Source organism: Dreissena polymorpha, chromosome 9 (genome assembly GCF_020536995.1).
Source record: "Dreissena polymorpha isolate Duluth1 chromosome 9, UMN_Dpol_1.0, whole genome shotgun sequence".
Classification (NCBI taxonomy): Eukaryota; Metazoa; Mollusca; class Bivalvia; order Myida; family Dreissenidae; genus Dreissena; species Dreissena polymorpha.
The window spans coordinates 32,494,936-32,513,488 of NC_068363.1; the positions used below are offsets into that span (position 1 = coordinate 32,494,936).

The window sequence follows — 18,553 nt, forward strand, 5'->3', positions numbered from 1 at the left end:
TTATGTCATCTTCTTTCCGTCTCTTAAACTCGTCTTTGTCATGTCTAGCCTTTCTTCGTGCTTCAATTAGTTCTGTTCTCTGTCTCTCTAATTCAATTAATTTAAAGTTTAACTGTTTCATTTCAATCTCTAGATCTTTCTGTTTTATCATTTTAAGTTCCCTTTCATTTGTAATCCTAGCAGCTTCATTTCTGAGCATTCCTCTCCTGTGAAGTCTCCTTTTCCTATTTGTTATATCACCTTCGATGTTTGAAGAATGACAATTCACAAATGTTTAACACTATGATCACAAAGTTATTTTCATATATGTATTACACTTCAAATGAGAGGCACACAACTGTCACAAAGCAGTGAATAGACTATCACTATATCACACAAAAATATCTTAGTGTTCATATTATAGACCACTCTCAAAATCATAAAACACACACACACAATGTTCATGAATGGTATCTACTCTTCAACGCACTTCAATTAAGTATTCAATAAAGTAGGCAAAATGTAATGACCATATGAAAAACTGCTGTAATTAAACGAGTTATTTGATAAAAGTATATCATAATTGACGTAAATGACTTAATACTGCACTACTAATTTCATTGCCTACTTAAATTGAATAAGTGCTTAATTATTTATTTTATTTTCAACAAAATATAAAAAAACATTTTAAAGTTTAATAGTAATAATTGAATATTTAAATACTTTAAGTGTAAGTATTGTGAAAATATATTATCAACAAAATTGCAAAAATATTATAAAACAAATACAATACAATATTGCACTTTGATAAAGATAATTTAACACATTTAGATTTGAAACGTCCTATTTACAGTGAGGTAAATCGAGTTCCAGTACGTCGATATCCGGTTCCGGTTCAAAGTTTAACTGCAACGCTGACGCGATATTAATAATAACTAACAGAACTAGTCAATAATTACCCAATCATGACTTAAACGCGCGCGCTTTATGCTTTCAGCGACGTACCGATATTGATACACTCGATAAACTTTTGTATCCTCAATATAATTATGTAATTTTTACAGGTTTATGCTGTAAACTTTTACAATATTCCAAAATAAATAAACGCACGACCGCGAACTATTCGATTCACGCTACTTCGCAAGGATTTTCTTTCGCCACAATCTTTATTTTACAATGAAACTGATTTAAAACCAATTTCATTGATAAATAACTTTCAACAAAGCGGTCACCTTTACTCCATACCAATGCAATCTTTAAAAGCACTGGTAAATCGAGTTCACTGTACATAAATAAGGTTGGGTGGTTAACTAATACTGCTAGTGACTAAAAAAACCTACTGGGATTTAGACTAGCTCATAAGATAGTAGTTTGTTTGTTTAACTGCAAAATCTACATAGCAATCTATTGTTTAAAGGATAAGTAGTCGATGTGTAGAAATGTTTTGCTTTAATGTATGGGCGTAGGTTAGATTTCATGCAACTTTAATGTAAGTTGTGTGATTCCTAAATGTTTTTCTCACCAAAAAAATTATATTTGGAATATATAAATGGTTTTCACAAGTATAATTAAACATATGGTGAAAAACAAAACGCTCACCACGCCACCGTAGAAATGAATCGTCAACTACGAAACACAATGTTCACACACTGTCACAAATACACCAACATATTTTGGCATGTATTGAAGCTTGTCATCAAATGCTTTAAATGCTTTATATTGATCAATTTAAACATTTTAATCTCCAGTAAAAAAAAAAACAAGAATACAATTTTAAAAAAGAAAAAAAGTAACCCTCAACAGGGCTCGAACCACTGACCCTGGAGTCCTGAAGTAAAACGTCTCCCGCCTAGACCACTCGAACATCCACGCTCATGGTTAGAGCGGATGTATTTTTTAGGTATACATGTATAAGAAATCCTCGTAGTTTCTCAAAATATCGTTTCGCGTCGCACGACGCTTTATCTGTTGGACGGCCCCTTTAATGTCAAAACTCGTAGAAGTCTCTCGTCTTGTGGTGTAACGGTCTCGAAGAACGAAGAGGACCCGTTGAACGTTTCGTATCCGCGGGTTTCCCAAGATCAATGGTACCGTCTAGAAAAACTGGTCTAACAAAATGTACTGAACCCCATATTGCTAAACATCGAGCCCCACGTTAGGCGCCAGTGTCGTCCAACTTAGCTACGCATATGCGTTCGAGTAATTGACAATAAGTCGTGGTTCGTTTCTCTGATTGATTTGGATAGGATTAATAAATCCCTGTAACAAATATGTATATACTAATAATTATAATAATAATAATGATAATAATAATAATAATAATAATTTTTTATAAAAATACAAATAAAAAAAAAAATTATAATAATAATAATAATAATAATAATAATGATAATAATAATAATACTAATAATAATAATAATAATACAAATAATAATTATAATAATAATGAAAATAATAATAATAATAATATAAAAATAATAATTTTAAACAAAATACAATGCATATCAATGGCGGTATGATGAGCGAAAGATTTCGCAAATACTCAATACAAAATAACAAACATCTGAAATACAATAAGACGTTAAACCCGCAATGGCTGACAATGTCATATAGAAAAATATTGTATTTACCTGTAGGTTTTTAATAGAAGCTTACACAAAATGAATAATATTAAAAGTGCAATGATTGACGATCTGCTTCGTTCAATGTATGTGTGAGCTGTGCGGTGCTCGTTCAGAAAGGCGGGAATGTTAAATATAACTAGGTAAGATTCAACTATACATTCAATACATTCAACATATACGCTACACCAAATTACCGTAACTACTTTTACTATTTCTGTAATAAATATCTACTCAAATTAAGTGTACACCCTATGACAATATGAAAACGCTTTGTCATAAAGCTCCAGGCTGTCCTATTTTGCATATTACATTATATACAGGTCTTCAGCACAATTTAGTTTTTGATTATACTTGTCAGGTCATCTCTGGCATCAAAATGCGCCTTTTCCAATGAACATGTTTGTCGAATGCGAGTTATATTTTCTTGTCTCAAACCTATGATTTAATCTTCAGTATATACCTTCAGCTATAGGAACTCTGCAAGTAGTGTGGGCATATTTTTAATGGACATGCTTTTAAAAGAAAAAAGCAACTGTGGGCCAAGGTTGATGCACAGTAAAGTGAATACACAAACCACTTCCACTTATATAACAGTATTGATACCGATGTGTTATTGTTTCTTTTTAAACATTATACTTTTATGTAATGACAATAATATGCTGATATATTAGTCTACTGCGAGTGCCCAACAAAAATCGGTATGTAAACTCGCTAAGATAAAAATATTGTTTAACCATCATATTTGTTAAAAAATATATCATAGCGTGTTGAATAGTAATGTTTGTTTCAAATATATCATTACGTGTAAATTAGCCAGCAATTACATGGTATTACATATAAATAGTCGTCAATTTATGGTTGAATGTGAATGCTGAAAAGACGATAATTTTACATTGAATCGCTCAAAATAATGTACATGATCCATTTCTTCACACAAAATATACACAAGCTTATTTTTTTGTTTCCATTTTAATATTTAATATTTAATATTTTAATATTTCAAACCTTTAATCGATCAGAATAATAATGGTCATTCATTACGTCACACATTCGATAAAATTGCTTATTTCTATTTCTGTATTCTGTATATTCCATGTCAATATATTACAAGTTTTAAGTATACAATAAGTGCGTGAATTTGTTTTTAACTTCACATGAATTTGTTGAACTTCAGTTTTCGCCGGTTTATTGCAAAAACATAAAAAGAATCCTGTAAACTATAAGAAAGTAGACTCTGAGTTCCTATATATATCCGCATACAGACATACATGCATTGATCAGCAAACGCGTGAACATGTGTTTGTTGTTCATTTCTTTTGTGAAATAATGGTATTCGAATTATAACAGAAGGATACGTGTTAAAATTGCTATCAATTATCATCAAGTTTAACTAGTTACGTTTTTTTGCCAGGATATTGTAATATTCATAACATAAAATATAAACATATTTGTTAGTGTCATTTTCTTACAATAAATACATATTTATGTACACACATATATATATATTCGGATTCGGGCTGAAGTGAATCGGACAGAGAAATCGATTATGAAGGTCGTGCACATGTATGACGAAATCAAAGATACTTCAGGTCAGTTAGCTGATGCTATAATTGGAGCATTATTTAGCTAATGCTATAATTGGAGCATTTATGGAGAAAAAATACAATTGTTTGAACAAGAAATTATACAATGAAACTGGAATGCCCAAACCTATTTAGGATCAGTAGTTTTGAAAGGATAAGATTGTTAAGTGCAATCTCCTGACGCATCTTTCATGTTTTATAAAAATTGCGTTGTAAAGACATACATAAAACACTAAGTTTGTAATATTTATGAAAATAATTAGAGTTCCCGTCCGGATGTACTAAACTTTTATATTATCCCCAAATGAAAACTCGATATTTCGAGATTAAGTAATCAAATTAAAGTGCCCATATATCGCAAGAACAAGACTGTCTCCGTTTGAGCTATATTTGCAGATCTTGAGTAAAACTATATGCTCATTAGGAACCGTGTCTGAAAACGAGACATTTTAGCGGTGAAGACAGATAGATGTGTTAAGAGGTGACTTTTGTTTTGTTTGTGCTTAGCAAATAACATCCGTATTTAATACTGGCGTGGTATTCTATCTGCACATTATTGACGATGCTTCGAAGCGGCTCGTCTTAGTATCATACCATCAACAACTTCTTCACAATATCGACCTATGTAAAAGACCGAGCCAGTCCGATTGAGATAGCTCGATTTTTTTAATCGGCATACCTCGCTGATTATCATTGATACGGGTAAAGGAAGCTCAGCTATAAATAGGATAGTATATTATGGGAGAAAAAATAAATAATAGTTTGAAAAAGTTAATTTTAAATCAGTTATACTCAATCCATTATATGTTTATAGATCAATGAAACACCTATGCATTTTCTGTATTGTATTTTACATTTGTCGTGATTTTGTAAATAAATTGCGAATGAAAACGTGTATAATTAACGTATAACGCGATCATGATTGTAAAGAAAACGAATTATTTCGAACCTGCCATTTGTAAACGTTATAGAGAGTATGGTAAATAAACAGCATAATAGCCATACGACATCTATGAAACTGAAATTACAGAGCCACATTAGTGCACATACTATGTTTGATGATTAATTCGTTTCTTGGATATTGTTTGCTGTTTTAAACACATATTAGGTCATATCGCGGATATTTAGTTAACCTTACCATGTGTTTATGGGCGAACTCATCTTTCAAGTGCTTATACGACTATGTACTCATACCAACTTTCGGGAATCATCATGAAATTATTGCCGTACTTGACGAACAAACATGCCTAAGCTTATTGAATTAGAGCAAAAGCAATAATCAAAAGAGAAAAAAAATATGTTCATGCACATGGGCTTGTGAAATCACGTCCGTACACATAACATCATTAACTTAGGAAAGGAAACAACGAAATACAAAGTTTGGTATGATATACATGTGAAATTAAAGAGCATGTCTAGTTTTGAATATATCTGCTGAAACGTAATGTTATAACCCACACATGTTTTCCTGTAACAGAACATTTTTTAAGATAAGTTGTACAAAAAATACACGTCGAATATCTTTTTAAAGATATTTCTTGTTATATTTGATCGAGAATGTAACCCGCCTCCCATTTTCGCTGAATGGGTCAAGTTCCCCACGGGTACCACTTCCCCTTACCCCCTAATTTTGTTCGTACCCACAATTTTTCGTACCCAATTTTTTTCGTACCCATTTTTTTATCGTACCCACATTTTTTTCTTACCCAATAGTATTTTCCTACCCACATTTTGTTTCGTAACCAAAATTGTTTTCGAACCCAATTTTGTGCATATTCTTTGTACCCCAAATTGTCGTACCCATTTTTTTTTGTACCCAAACTTTTCGTAACCTCATACACAATTGTGGTGATGTAGATAAACATAAAGTGATGCTTGTATATCCATCCTCTTCAAAAGCATCGTCACAACAATACTGTCAGTACTTTGATTTTAAGGAAATGTACATGCATACCTTGCAATCAATGAAACACAGAGCGTAAACGTATGATCATTATACACGTAGTTCATTTTTAATATTGAACGTAATGTCTATAATATACTTAAATAAGGACCACTTTACTTATCAAGGATGCGGTTTTAATTTGCTTTAAATACGAATACGATAAAATTAGATAATGTATGATAATTATATATTCATTTACTCATTAGAACTAAAATATTGACAATAATGAAAAAAATATTTAAAATTTTATCATTACGTAAATCTATTAATTGTATTAATTTATATGTAAGTTTAGTTTGCTCTGTATATATGACATTTAATTGTGTCTTTACGAATTTGATAGATACTGTGTATGAAGACCTCAACACGAAAACTAGCAGAGGATCTGTCGAACACTTGCACGAGGCGATTGATGTTGCCAAGTTGGAATCTGCGCGTGCGTCCCAAATTTTTGTTATGAAAATTAATAAAACATTATATTTGAAGTGCTGTCCGTCCGTAACGCGCGCTCAAGTAAAGAATTATCCACATGCTTGTTGAAGCAGAAAATGTTACACATACTGGCGATAGCTTTTTAATCATTTTCAAAGAAAACTTCCTTTAAAAAACAGTTACAAAACAGATAATTTAATTAATCTTTATTAAATAAATGCTTCTTCTTTGTATTGGTAAATATGCTAAAGTTAGAAGCATTTAATATAACTTATGTACAAATGCACAAAGTTTATATGTACAAAAAAACACTCACATTGCCAGGGTGTTTTTAGCTCTTTATTAAATTTGATAGTGTGAATGGTAAACATAACTATCGTGTTATTTCGCTATGTTGATCAGTTTAATTAATCCATGTTAATGATAATGTGATTTTTACTGTATAAATCTACCTCACGATAAGACAATAACAAATAACAATTTGATTAACTGAAGATGGCGTACCTTATTGTTACATAGGTCATATTTATGAATAGGAATATCAATTCTTTAAATTAATGTACTGAAAAAAACTTATTTTAAAACAAAACATCAAAATTCTATGACAAATTGTATGTTCTATGCAATACAAAGAACTGAATTAAATACAGTATACAATGACTATGCGTTTACATGTTAAAATAGTATTATAAACATAGACGCCATTATTGTTTCGGATTCATACGTACAACCATGTGAACGTGTTATTTTTTAAAATCGAAACATAATGTCCGATTTTTATTAGATGAGAATATGTGTTCGTAGATGTTAGTCCAGTCCGCATGCAAAAAACTCTTTGTAGCAGTTACAATGATCGAGTGCATGTTCGTTCGCATGTCCGTGTATGCGTGCGTGCGTCCGAGCCTCTCTTGATCGTAACTTTGTTATCCAGACAAAAGGGTAATAAAAACCCTCAATAAGACCATTCGTCGTTTGTAAAACCCGTATATCTATCATGAAGGTCAACGTCATCTTAAAAGATCATTTGTTAATTTTTGCGATTAAGCATATTGTCAGGCCTGTAATTGTGCCATTCATCATGCAGTTTTAAAGACTCTTACCACATATGTTCACCATACCATAAACGGAAAATTATGGATACTACCCTTGTTAATTTATCAAACTGTTCCCTTCCTCATTTGTTCCTCATCAACATCAATCGAATTTATATTACATGATGAACATATGATTGAAGAGATGCTCTAAATGAAAATTATGTTAAATTTATAGGGGCTGAAGCGGAACTGTTTAGGGTTACTGTTGAACCTTGTCCATTGGCGAAACGTTGTGATATCGAGGGTGCCATGATCATGTTTATGACAAATCTATACATTGTATTCGAGGACCCTAGAACTCGGCAGAACAAGTACGTCTTCCAGATGCCTTGGGTGCGCCGCTTTGGTTACTAACGTAGCAGAGATACGTTATTTTTCGAATGTGGAAGAAAATGCCCGAATGGGGAAGGCATCATCAAATGCATTACTCCTAACCCTGCCAAAATACATGATGTGATTAAAACTAAATCATCGAGTAAAATTTCTCTAGTTATTCCAGGAAAAAAGAAATTTTAAGGACATGTTTTTTTAGAAGTCCCAAGAAGATAAACCCATAGTTACCCCAACTGCGTCGAATACCAGTGGGTCAAATTAAACACAACAAAATTATGTCAGTATATTAATACAGATATTCCCACTGTATTCCAATTAAAGACTTCATACTATGATGAGTTAACATGTAAGGCTGAGGACGCCCATCAGATGGACGTGAGAAAGTGGCTCTAATTGTGGATGTATTCCACAAATTAAAATTACTTATGAGTGTGAATGAACGTGGTAGGGATGATATGACTATGCTAAACATCTTAAGAAAACCATAACAACTAAATCCCAGAAAGAAAGTTAAAATGAGACAGAAACAGTGAATAAAGACAAGAGGGAAAATCTCCCTCTGTAAGAGACTTGAATTTAAAAAACAACAGTATCATAGTCAAGTATGACTTTCTAGTATAAAGCTCTTTGTCACTCTCACACATGCGTTTTAAGTAATTATAGAAACAAATCATTTCGAAGAAGCATTAATTTAAATAGACAGGAAATAAATATGTTTTCGGAAGATGAGGTAACTAAATAGTGATAACATTTTATCGCAGTATTTGTTATATATTTACGAACGTGTTGTTTTTTGTGAATAATATAATTAGTTCATACTACATATATGACATTTTATCGTATTAAAATGTTCCCTTTACACAAGAAATCTAGTTTTATTAATACTATTTATTAACTATTATGTAGTTAATTTGTGCATATGTTGACCACATCTACGCTTTTAAATAACTGTATTCCTATTTCTTTTTTAAAAAAGCGATATTCATCCTCAATTACTTCCCGTTACACATAAACTTCGGGAGACGACACACAGAACTAAGCAATGAGGTTTTATGCGTTGTTCAACAATAATTATATCAAGTAACGATTGACGTTTGAATACTGACTTTAGTTCCGTACATGCAATAATTGAGATATATGAGGAGACACTGCCATTCCAGTAGGTGGTGCTGTAGTGCCGTACGTTTTATTTTTAAAAAAGATAATACATTGAGCAGTATTCACTGATTCTGGAAATAGCCAAATGTCTGTACAATCGGTTTGGTTAAGAATGTTCCGTTATTTTGTTTACCACTCCTTTGCGCTGCTTTTGCGATTTATATCTAATCTCATTAATAGTACAATGTTCATAAGAATACCGTTATTAAACCGCTGCTGTATTTGTGCATGCCCTGAACCTTGAACATGTGTGCAAGTCTATTTGCGCAGTGCTACCGCTCCATATGATTATTGCAAGCAATCGAGGTGAAAATCAATCTAAACAGCTACTAAATATGAAACCCCAGAGAAAGAATATGGAACGAAATTATATAAATCATAGTCTTTTTGCGAGAGTGACCGATTACTAGTCAGGATTAAACATTCAACACAACCAATAAGCATACAATGCTTTTTCAACCTTTCCTTTATTATATGAATGTTATGCGCTACCATGTGTCGCAATCATTTTATTAAAGATTGTTCAGCAAATATGCGCCAATCGAAAATCGGATGAAGTACCTCGATTCGACGTCTTTGTGGCAAAGCTGAATTAATCGGATCAGTTTTGACATCTCTGTTTATACAGTACCAGTGTATTCGTTTCCAGGGATATTAAATACCGCAAGATTTCTCACGCCGGTTAATTTCTGTGGATCTAGTTCCGAAATTAAGTGTGTACAGTCCCACCTCCGTAAATTATTAACGCCTCTTATCCACTACCTTAAATGCAGATGGTAATACGATTTATATAAATAAGGAGATTTTATTAATGAGAACGAGTTTTTAAAGATTACCCCATGGCAGTATAAAATCCGTAAATCAAAGTAATTTTTGTTCTCTCGCTTGAGTTGCTAAATTCTACAAACACTAGACTGCCTATTTTATAAAGCATATTTTTATTCAATTATAAATATGCATTTAAGCGTACAGGTTGTTTTTATAGAACAATTAATATTTTTGATTGCTTTTTGTTTCCTAAATTTTCAAAGATTTAGAAGAAACTTATTTATTTGTTATTACATGTTGTATTATGTAATACTGTCTATTTATGCTACCTTTAAATATAAGTATGATATATCATAAACCCGAATACTGGTTACCAAAACCCAAGCATTTTTGAATAGCTTATTTCAAAATGAAAGTTTTGTAGCATTTTTGAATAGCTTATTTCAAAATGAAAGTTTGTATGGCGTTTACATGATAATGGACTTTTTTATTATCTGAAGTTAAACTGCAGTTTTTATTTCCTGCACGGTACATTAAAACTCTAAATCGTTATCTTATGTTTCCGTTTTATTTGTGTTGTTTTCTTTTTTTCTTTGTTTGATTTTGCGTGAATTGCTCAACGAAAACAATCATATACAATTAGTGTAGATGTTCAATGCTATTTGTTTTTGATAACTTTTTTTGAAATTTCCAGATTTCTTTCATATTGATTTTGCAACGTTTTCAAACGTCCTTTCTTTTTAAAGTTTGAATGTTTCTTTTGCTTTTTGCCTTGTTATATTTTAAATTGCCGTCATGATCACAAACTAATTCCTCCTTTCAGTTCTATATTCAATTAACGATCTTAAAAATAACAGTGGTCAATAATATTCACGAAAATGCGAATAATATATATATATATAATCACTAGTTTTGAGATTTCTATAAAAATGTATATACAGTTCAATTTTCATTATATTCAGGTTGTTGTTGTATTTTGTTTTCGGTTGTATGTGTACAATGTGTATATTGTGTATTAAGTTTTGAATACATTGCCTTATGCATTGAATGACACCATACATACTGTAATGCAATTGGCTTTTTATAGGACTTGTGGTAGATTTACCACTTTCGATCGTTCATGAAAAATAACATATACTTTAAAATCAATAGAACTGATAATTATACTTTGATAATAATATTTTTTATTATTATTGTATTGTTTTTATCGAATACGGCTAATGTAAAGCCTTGTTTTGTTAAATGTTGTGTGTTAAATCCCCGACAACCATTACCATATCTAATGATTAACTCGTATTTTAAACAAGTTAAATTAAATGTAAGAATACACAATCTTTTTACATATATATTTAAAAATATATTTTAATTGTTATTTAAGTGTAATAATGTTGTTGTTTTTTTTGTTTTGTTTTATTCTGTTCAACAGTTTGTATTGTCCTCGTCAATAGATCAGTAAGGGTCGAGGGAATCCCAATCCATACCGTACATAGTTTACACGATATACATGCATGTTATAGCAAATTGTATAATTTAACATTCAAAAGCTTATATATAACAATATAAACATTTTTTATAGGCACAGTTAACAAAGCAACACTTCTTAAGCCCCATATCACACATCCCTATAAAGAGGTAACAGTAGTTCCCATTCTTTGCTTGTACACGATTCATTAAAATAGTTAATTTTATTTAGTACATGACAATTCAATGACAGGTACGATAAAGCAGCTTTTACTGTGGTTCTTGATTTGTTCATTTTACAATTATAAATTAACATTTTTATCAAAACAAATATTAGGTTTGAATGTCCCTGTACACAGGAAGGCATATTTAGAAAATTCAACAGATTACATTCACAAAACAGATATGTTATTAACTGATCTACATGCTTTCATTGCCAAATATACGTTGAATAGTTTGACATTCAGATTTACAAAAAATATAGTTTTGCTGAAGTGGCATATCCTATTTTCAATACAAATTAGATTGTGCCTATACTTATATGTACAAATCTATATTAAATCAACTGTAAATGTTTATCCTAAGTAATACGAAAAGGCATCTAAACATATGTCGCCATTTGTATGTGTCAATATTATAAAAAACATTCACCCATTTATTTATGAATGCTGGTAAAGTCTCGAATTTGGAAGTTATTTCATACATAGGTTTGGTACCTTTTGTGTTTACCAAGATATGTCGTCAAACTTGTGTCATGAGTGCTTCTTGACTTCATATATTGTTTTACTGCGGTAATAATTCCTACCAAACATAAGTAGTTTGATTGAAATTATCAACAATGCAAAACTCTGCATACCTGTACAAGGTTAAACATTCAGTGGTGTGCATCGAAGCCTCAACATAATGAATGCCTTATTCAAACCATGATTTAAGAAACAAACTTTTTCTACCAATTGTTATGTCTGGGTTTTAGAATATTAGATTGTGAAGCAACAGCTGATTATTAATGGTTCTTGTCTACAAAGTGCACTAAATGATTTAAATGTATCTACTAAGCTTGCAATATTTTTGTCTGATTTAATCGTGTACTGTTCAATTGTAAACATTCGCAAATGTATCAGCAAGTTTTTGTATAATACATGAATCAGTCGAATGAAATAATGGTTATGATAAGTGTGGATTCGTATTTTTTTTTGAAGAAAAACAATGTACATTAGGGGGAACCGCATATTTCTTAAGCTCAATGAAAATCTGATATGTAACTTCTCCACATACCGCACAAGCGGCTTTATCTGCGTATTACATTAGTGGCATGTATGTAATGAGTTACGCGATAAGCCTTAGTTGGTAATTTGCAAACAAAATCAGTTTTTGAAAATTTGTTTGTAATGGCTTTTTTGACTCGTTTTGCAAAAAGCGTCGTATAGTAGATAATGCAGTTATTCGAAATAACAAACGATTTTCACAGCGTCTCGGCATATGTCAAATTAGTGAATATCACTTGTATATAAAAATGGGTAGACAACATATAAATACAAATCAGAAAGCAACATGTTTTATCACAAATTTGAAAAAGGTGAATTATGGATCCAGTGTAGATATGAAGTTCATTGCAAAATATAATCATTACCATATCAATTAATAATGTTGTTTCGTTATTGTAGGTGTTATTTGTTTGTCTATTGAATGAGTTTTTTTCACCAGGTTATGCACATTTCGGTGTCCTCCCCTCACACTTCTCCTGAATCACTCCAGGAACAATTATAGCACAAAAATATATTGATTGAATCTTTAAGAAGAACAAAATATGATTTGCCAACACGGATATCTCGAAACACGACTCTTGATGGAGTTTAACTGCCTGTGTACAAACATAAATACATAAATATGATTGATACTAAAAAGATATAAAACATTAAGACTCATCGAGATAGAAAGATAAACTTACATTCAACTTTTTTTACCAAGCATTACCATGTGAATTATCATCTTCAACAGTCCTAAAAGTAACTAGATTATTAAACCAACTTCAGCAAAGGGTGTGCAATATGTGCAAGTATAAACAAATATAAAACTTGTTTATTGTACAAGTTTTCAGATATTTAGTAAGATTAAGTGTCAAAATAACCTACAGAGAGACTCAGACATTGAATCTAGAACACACACACACACACACACACACATATATATATATATATATAGGTTGAGGCATACATACATTAAGTTTGAAGGTACTTGGCGAAATGTATTTAACCGTCTATTCACCATGAATAATTAAAAGTGTATCTCTGTTGTGCGCTTTTTTGGTTAATATATTCTGTTTTAAATTTTGGTAAAAAGGCATTGCCCCATTTATTACATTATATTAATTTGTAATTTATGTTTAAAAATGTGTTTAACTTTTTCTGTTTTTAAGGGATTTGGATTGCCCTAAAAGCTAAGAAGATAATGATCATGTGCAACTTTTGAAATTGGACGGCAAGTGGCTATATATCCTCTTTTGAAAAATGGTGTTGAAAACATCGTGCATTTCCTAAGAAAAAGTTGGTCGCCGCAATGCAAACATCCTTTGACATTTGGGCTCCGAGAGTATTTTTTTTACAAAAGCCCAGTATCTCAAGACACGCATCTTTAACGTTCATCGTGCAGCTTGGTCTCCGATGAAATGTCCCAACAATGCGGATGCACATATAATATAGGAAATATTCTCAACATGCATGACAACGATGTATTTATGGCGTTTATACCAACATATAAAGGGAGTAAGAGACAATTTAATCCTTCGTTGATTGTGATCTACATGACTGCAAATATGTTTAACTTAATAATAAACCATTACAGAAAGGATCAATCATGGATTGAATACATCATTATTTTTAAGGTTAACAACAAAACACTCTGTTTGACACTGTAACTGGATTGTTATTTTATTTTGAGTCAAGTTATCAAATGCAACCAACAGTGGATATGTATATATAAAATACCGACTTAATTCTGAATAAACAGCTTATAAGGATTTGCGATATTTTAGATGTATCTTTTCGATTTATTAAATCTCAAACCCACACAATAATAGTAAGGTGCTTCAAATACAAAGGCGTCACATAACTGCAAGTAATACAAGTAGTGACAACATTTGTATTTACATTTAGTAGCAAAACGTTGCGTTCCTAAAATCCCTTTCCGATCACAAGCTGACTAATCATCTGAACACCTTATTTCTAATTAAATACTACTCCAAGATATTACCAGCATTGTGTAATTCCATATTATTGTTAAACCATATTAAGTTATTATTTTATTTCATTTGGTTTCTTAAGACCATAGTGTGTGTGCTAGTATTTGTAAGTTACATACAAAAGTAAGTAATGGAGCCTCCGCGGTAACCTCAACATGATTTCCTTTCAAAACATTATTAATTATTATTAATGCCAAATGTAGATGACATTTGGCATTAATAATTTCAAACATATATGGTTCCAATTAAAATGATTCTACTGAAATTCATCATTGAATCATTAATCACGCGGTGCATGCTATTGCCTTATACAGCAATTCAAATGTATTAAAAAATGTTTAAAATGATAATAAAACTATAAACAAACAATTTGTATTGACAAATAATTTATCTAAATTGTAACAATTTTTTAATAGTCTTAGTTTAAACAAAGATAACACTATTAGCAGCTTACAACCATATGGTTGGAGTGACCAATGGTCCGTTCATTTAAAATTGACTTTTGTTATATCCGATGTTTTAGTTGTTTAAAAACAAACACTCACTATAATGTTTCATTGAATTCATTATTTATTTACAGTGTTTTGCAAACCGAAATTCCATTTATGCATTGTAGTTAAATTCTACATTAACTTTACATTAGCGGTCATGATAACTATCCAATATTAACATATGGTAGCGTGTCGATGGCTATCTGTTTTAAAATATTTCCCTTTTGTTCATGCGTTCTTATATATATATGATACATATATATATATATGTAAATGTAACCATAAATAAACACTTATTCGATTACATGATGAGTTGATTAAAAATTGTTAATTAGGAATTCATAGGAAATTTCATACTCAAAAGTACATAGGGAACAAAAAATCAATGCGAATTCATTTAACAACCCGTGTTCCGAGAACTTTCTGTAGATAAGTAAATAACAAAACACATAAAAAATCATTTGTTGAATAACCAACATAGGAAAACGTAGGATTTTTGTTTGCTTGTTTGGTTGATTGATAGTTGCCTACAAAAACAATTGTTCAATCCTCCAACGGGCAACTGACTCACATTTGTCCAGGGCTAGCTCATTTACCCGTATTATATTTAGATCTACACACTAACGCCACTTACTTAAAACTGCCCTACGTAAACCAGAGGCATTTATCATTGACCGTAGAGTTTGATCCGCGATAGTAAGATTTGCAGCCCTGCGCTCTGCTAACAGCCGGCCACTCTGACTCTCAGGGTAATTTGTGATATTTGATTATGATATATTGGAACTGAACTCCGTTATTAATTAGCAACTATTGTTGTGTTCCCAAAGCAACTTTTTTCATCCGAGGTATACAAAACAAACACATTTACTAAGATAATTTTGGTAACGCATTGTTGGCTTCACAGACCCTTTTTCTGTATTCTACCTATTGACCCAGTCCTTAGCCGCATATTTGTTAATCTCGAACTCAGCCGATATTGAGTTGTTACAAATTATCTGAAAATGTTGTAAGAACATTTGGCAATAAATTTACCATCTATTGTATCCACAATATGGATTTTGAAAACGGATCCAATAGAAACACAAACGCTAACCTTCGTGCCCTTGTTCCCGATTGAGCTAACAAAGAAGCTAACTCATGAACACGAAGTTCATGTTGCGCCAAGGAGAGCTCAAATGAACGAAATCGATTATACTTTTTATTAAATAATAATAAAGAAGTATATATTTAAATAAATAGCAAACCTCACTGAGAGCCCTATGGCAGAATAGTGACAAGTCAGGCAGTCCCTAATAGTATATGGACTGAAGCTGAGGTCCATATACTATTTGGGGCTGGCTGGGTGGTCACTATTCTGCTCTTGAGCATAAAGTGAGGTTTTTATTTCTTATATCACACCGAACATGTTTGTGCAGTCAATAGAAATAAAGATAAATAACACAATATAAATTCCGCCAATATTTATCAGTTACTATTAATAATATGTACCGAATTATTGTTGTGCGCGAGTTGTCTCCCTGCGTAAGTTGGACAAGGAAAAATTCGCTTCTTTATACAAAATTCATTTTTATTGTAAATAGCGGTCGCTGACTAGATGCGCGCGCATCATTACGGGTCACTTTTCAAAATAACGGACCTGTGTAGTTTATATACACAAAGACGAAACAAATTTATATGAGGTAAACTATTTTTAATTATTATTTTACTTCTGTTATAAGATAATGATATAATTTGTTAAACTATAGGTTGTGTAATATGTTTAGGCGACATAACCTGATAAAGAAACAATTCATAATGATGACCATACATGTTTTTAAAAAACAAATGACAGAGTATATGCATTTAAGTTTAAAAGTTCTGCTATTCTGCTACCAAAGGCCATGACAGCCTTTAAGCGCTTACCTTAGTTCAATGGACACCAATCAAAGATCTGTCTTACCCAACACGTGATAAATATTTAAGCCTGTTCTAGATAGTTTCAATAATACAATTGTGGGCACTGATTTTATCCAAGATTGAGTCATTCAAATACAAATACATGTCACTTATATAGCGCAAACATGATTAAACAAGTATTATATTGCGCTTCACAAACACTGCACATTGGTTATCCGTGAAAAAGATTGAACTAATGAGTTTTAAGTCTTGATCTAAATTGCCCTATTTGTCAATGATTTTTAAGTTGCTTGGTAGATTGTTCCACCACTTCGGGCCAACAACAGCTAAAGATCTACCCGCCATCTTAGTTCGCCTCCTGGGAATAACAAGATTACAGTCTCTTTGTGATCTAAGTCTATACCGGCTGTTTGCTGGGACACACACTTCTTGCAAGTGACCTGGAGCATAACCATCGACCACACGAACAACCATAACCAGGACTTTGTACAAGATTCTAGCTTTTACTGGTAGCCAGTGAAGTTGTTTCAAGAGTTCAGTACTTGGTTGATCAAATGACGCATTCAGGACCACTCTTGCGGCTTGATTTTGAGTCCGCTGAAGCTTTTGAATTTGGTAAGCTGGTATATCGGTGAATAAACCATTGCAAAAGTCAATATGGGAGTGTGCAAGACCATGCACTAACACCTCCGCTGACTTCTGAGTCAAATACCTGCGTATAGCTTTTAAATTACGCAATTGAATTTGAGCAATTTGGCACTTCTTCGTGATGTGAAGGTCAAGGTTAAGAGTGTTGGTCATTGTAACACCAAGATCTCTCACATGGTCTACTAACTTAATCATGCATCCTCCAACACTCAAACTGGATTTGGACATTTTAGATAATTGTTGCCTTGTTCCGTATAAAATGGTTTCTGTTTTTGATTGGTTCATTTTCAGCTTGACAGTTGTAATTCGGTTTATAATATCATACATCTGGTTTTCAGAGTTATAACAAGGTTTTACTAAGATGTGTCCTGAATACGTTTTAAGACAAACGAATCCCCGTTTCCAACTTTTTACTAGATATTGTCATGATGCATAGTGCGACAAAGTTTCGTCAAGATTAAGTAAAATATTAGTGGTTTAGAGTGTTAACTTGATTTCAATATGCTTTTACTATGTGTCCTATTTCGGACGCACATTATCAACTTAATGTAAAGGCGAACATTCCAAGCAAATGTCATTAATACTCATCGAAACAAAATGTATACAATATTAAAGTAGACATTCATGTTTTCATGAATAAGTTTTCAAAATTGATTTTAACTTAATATAATAACTATCCAACAAATACATTAGAAAATAAATCAAGATGCACATATTTGTTTCATTTGTTGTCATTGTTTATCATTCAATAAGTCTTCTGTTCACTTATCAATTCGTCCACAAAAATGATCATGCACTATGAAACACGATTAAATATACTCTACTTTACATTTCGATATTCAGGAGATATATAAATATCAGACGTATGAATGCTGACAAATTGTTAACTATATGCTCACTAGT

General features: G+C 31.7%; 1 protein-coding gene and 1 long non-coding RNA gene across 2 annotated transcripts in view; both read left to right on the forward strand.

Annotated features, from left to right (window-relative positions):
* The window catches only part of LOC127843671 (uncharacterized), a 157,524-nt gene that overhangs the window by 25,010 nt on the left and 113,961 nt on the right, over nt 1-18,553 (forward strand). The window lies entirely within an intron of this gene.
* Nucleotides 4,119-8,537, forward strand: LOC127843669 (uncharacterized). The gene is made up of 3 exons (XM_052373377.1): nt 4,119-4,192; nt 6,475-6,567; nt 7,833-8,537. Exons 1-3 carry the CDS (start codon nt 4,150-4,152, stop codon nt 8,009-8,011), a joined length of 315 nt encoding a protein of 104 aa, XP_052229337.1. The 5' UTR covers nt 4,119-4,149; the 3' UTR covers nt 8,012-8,537.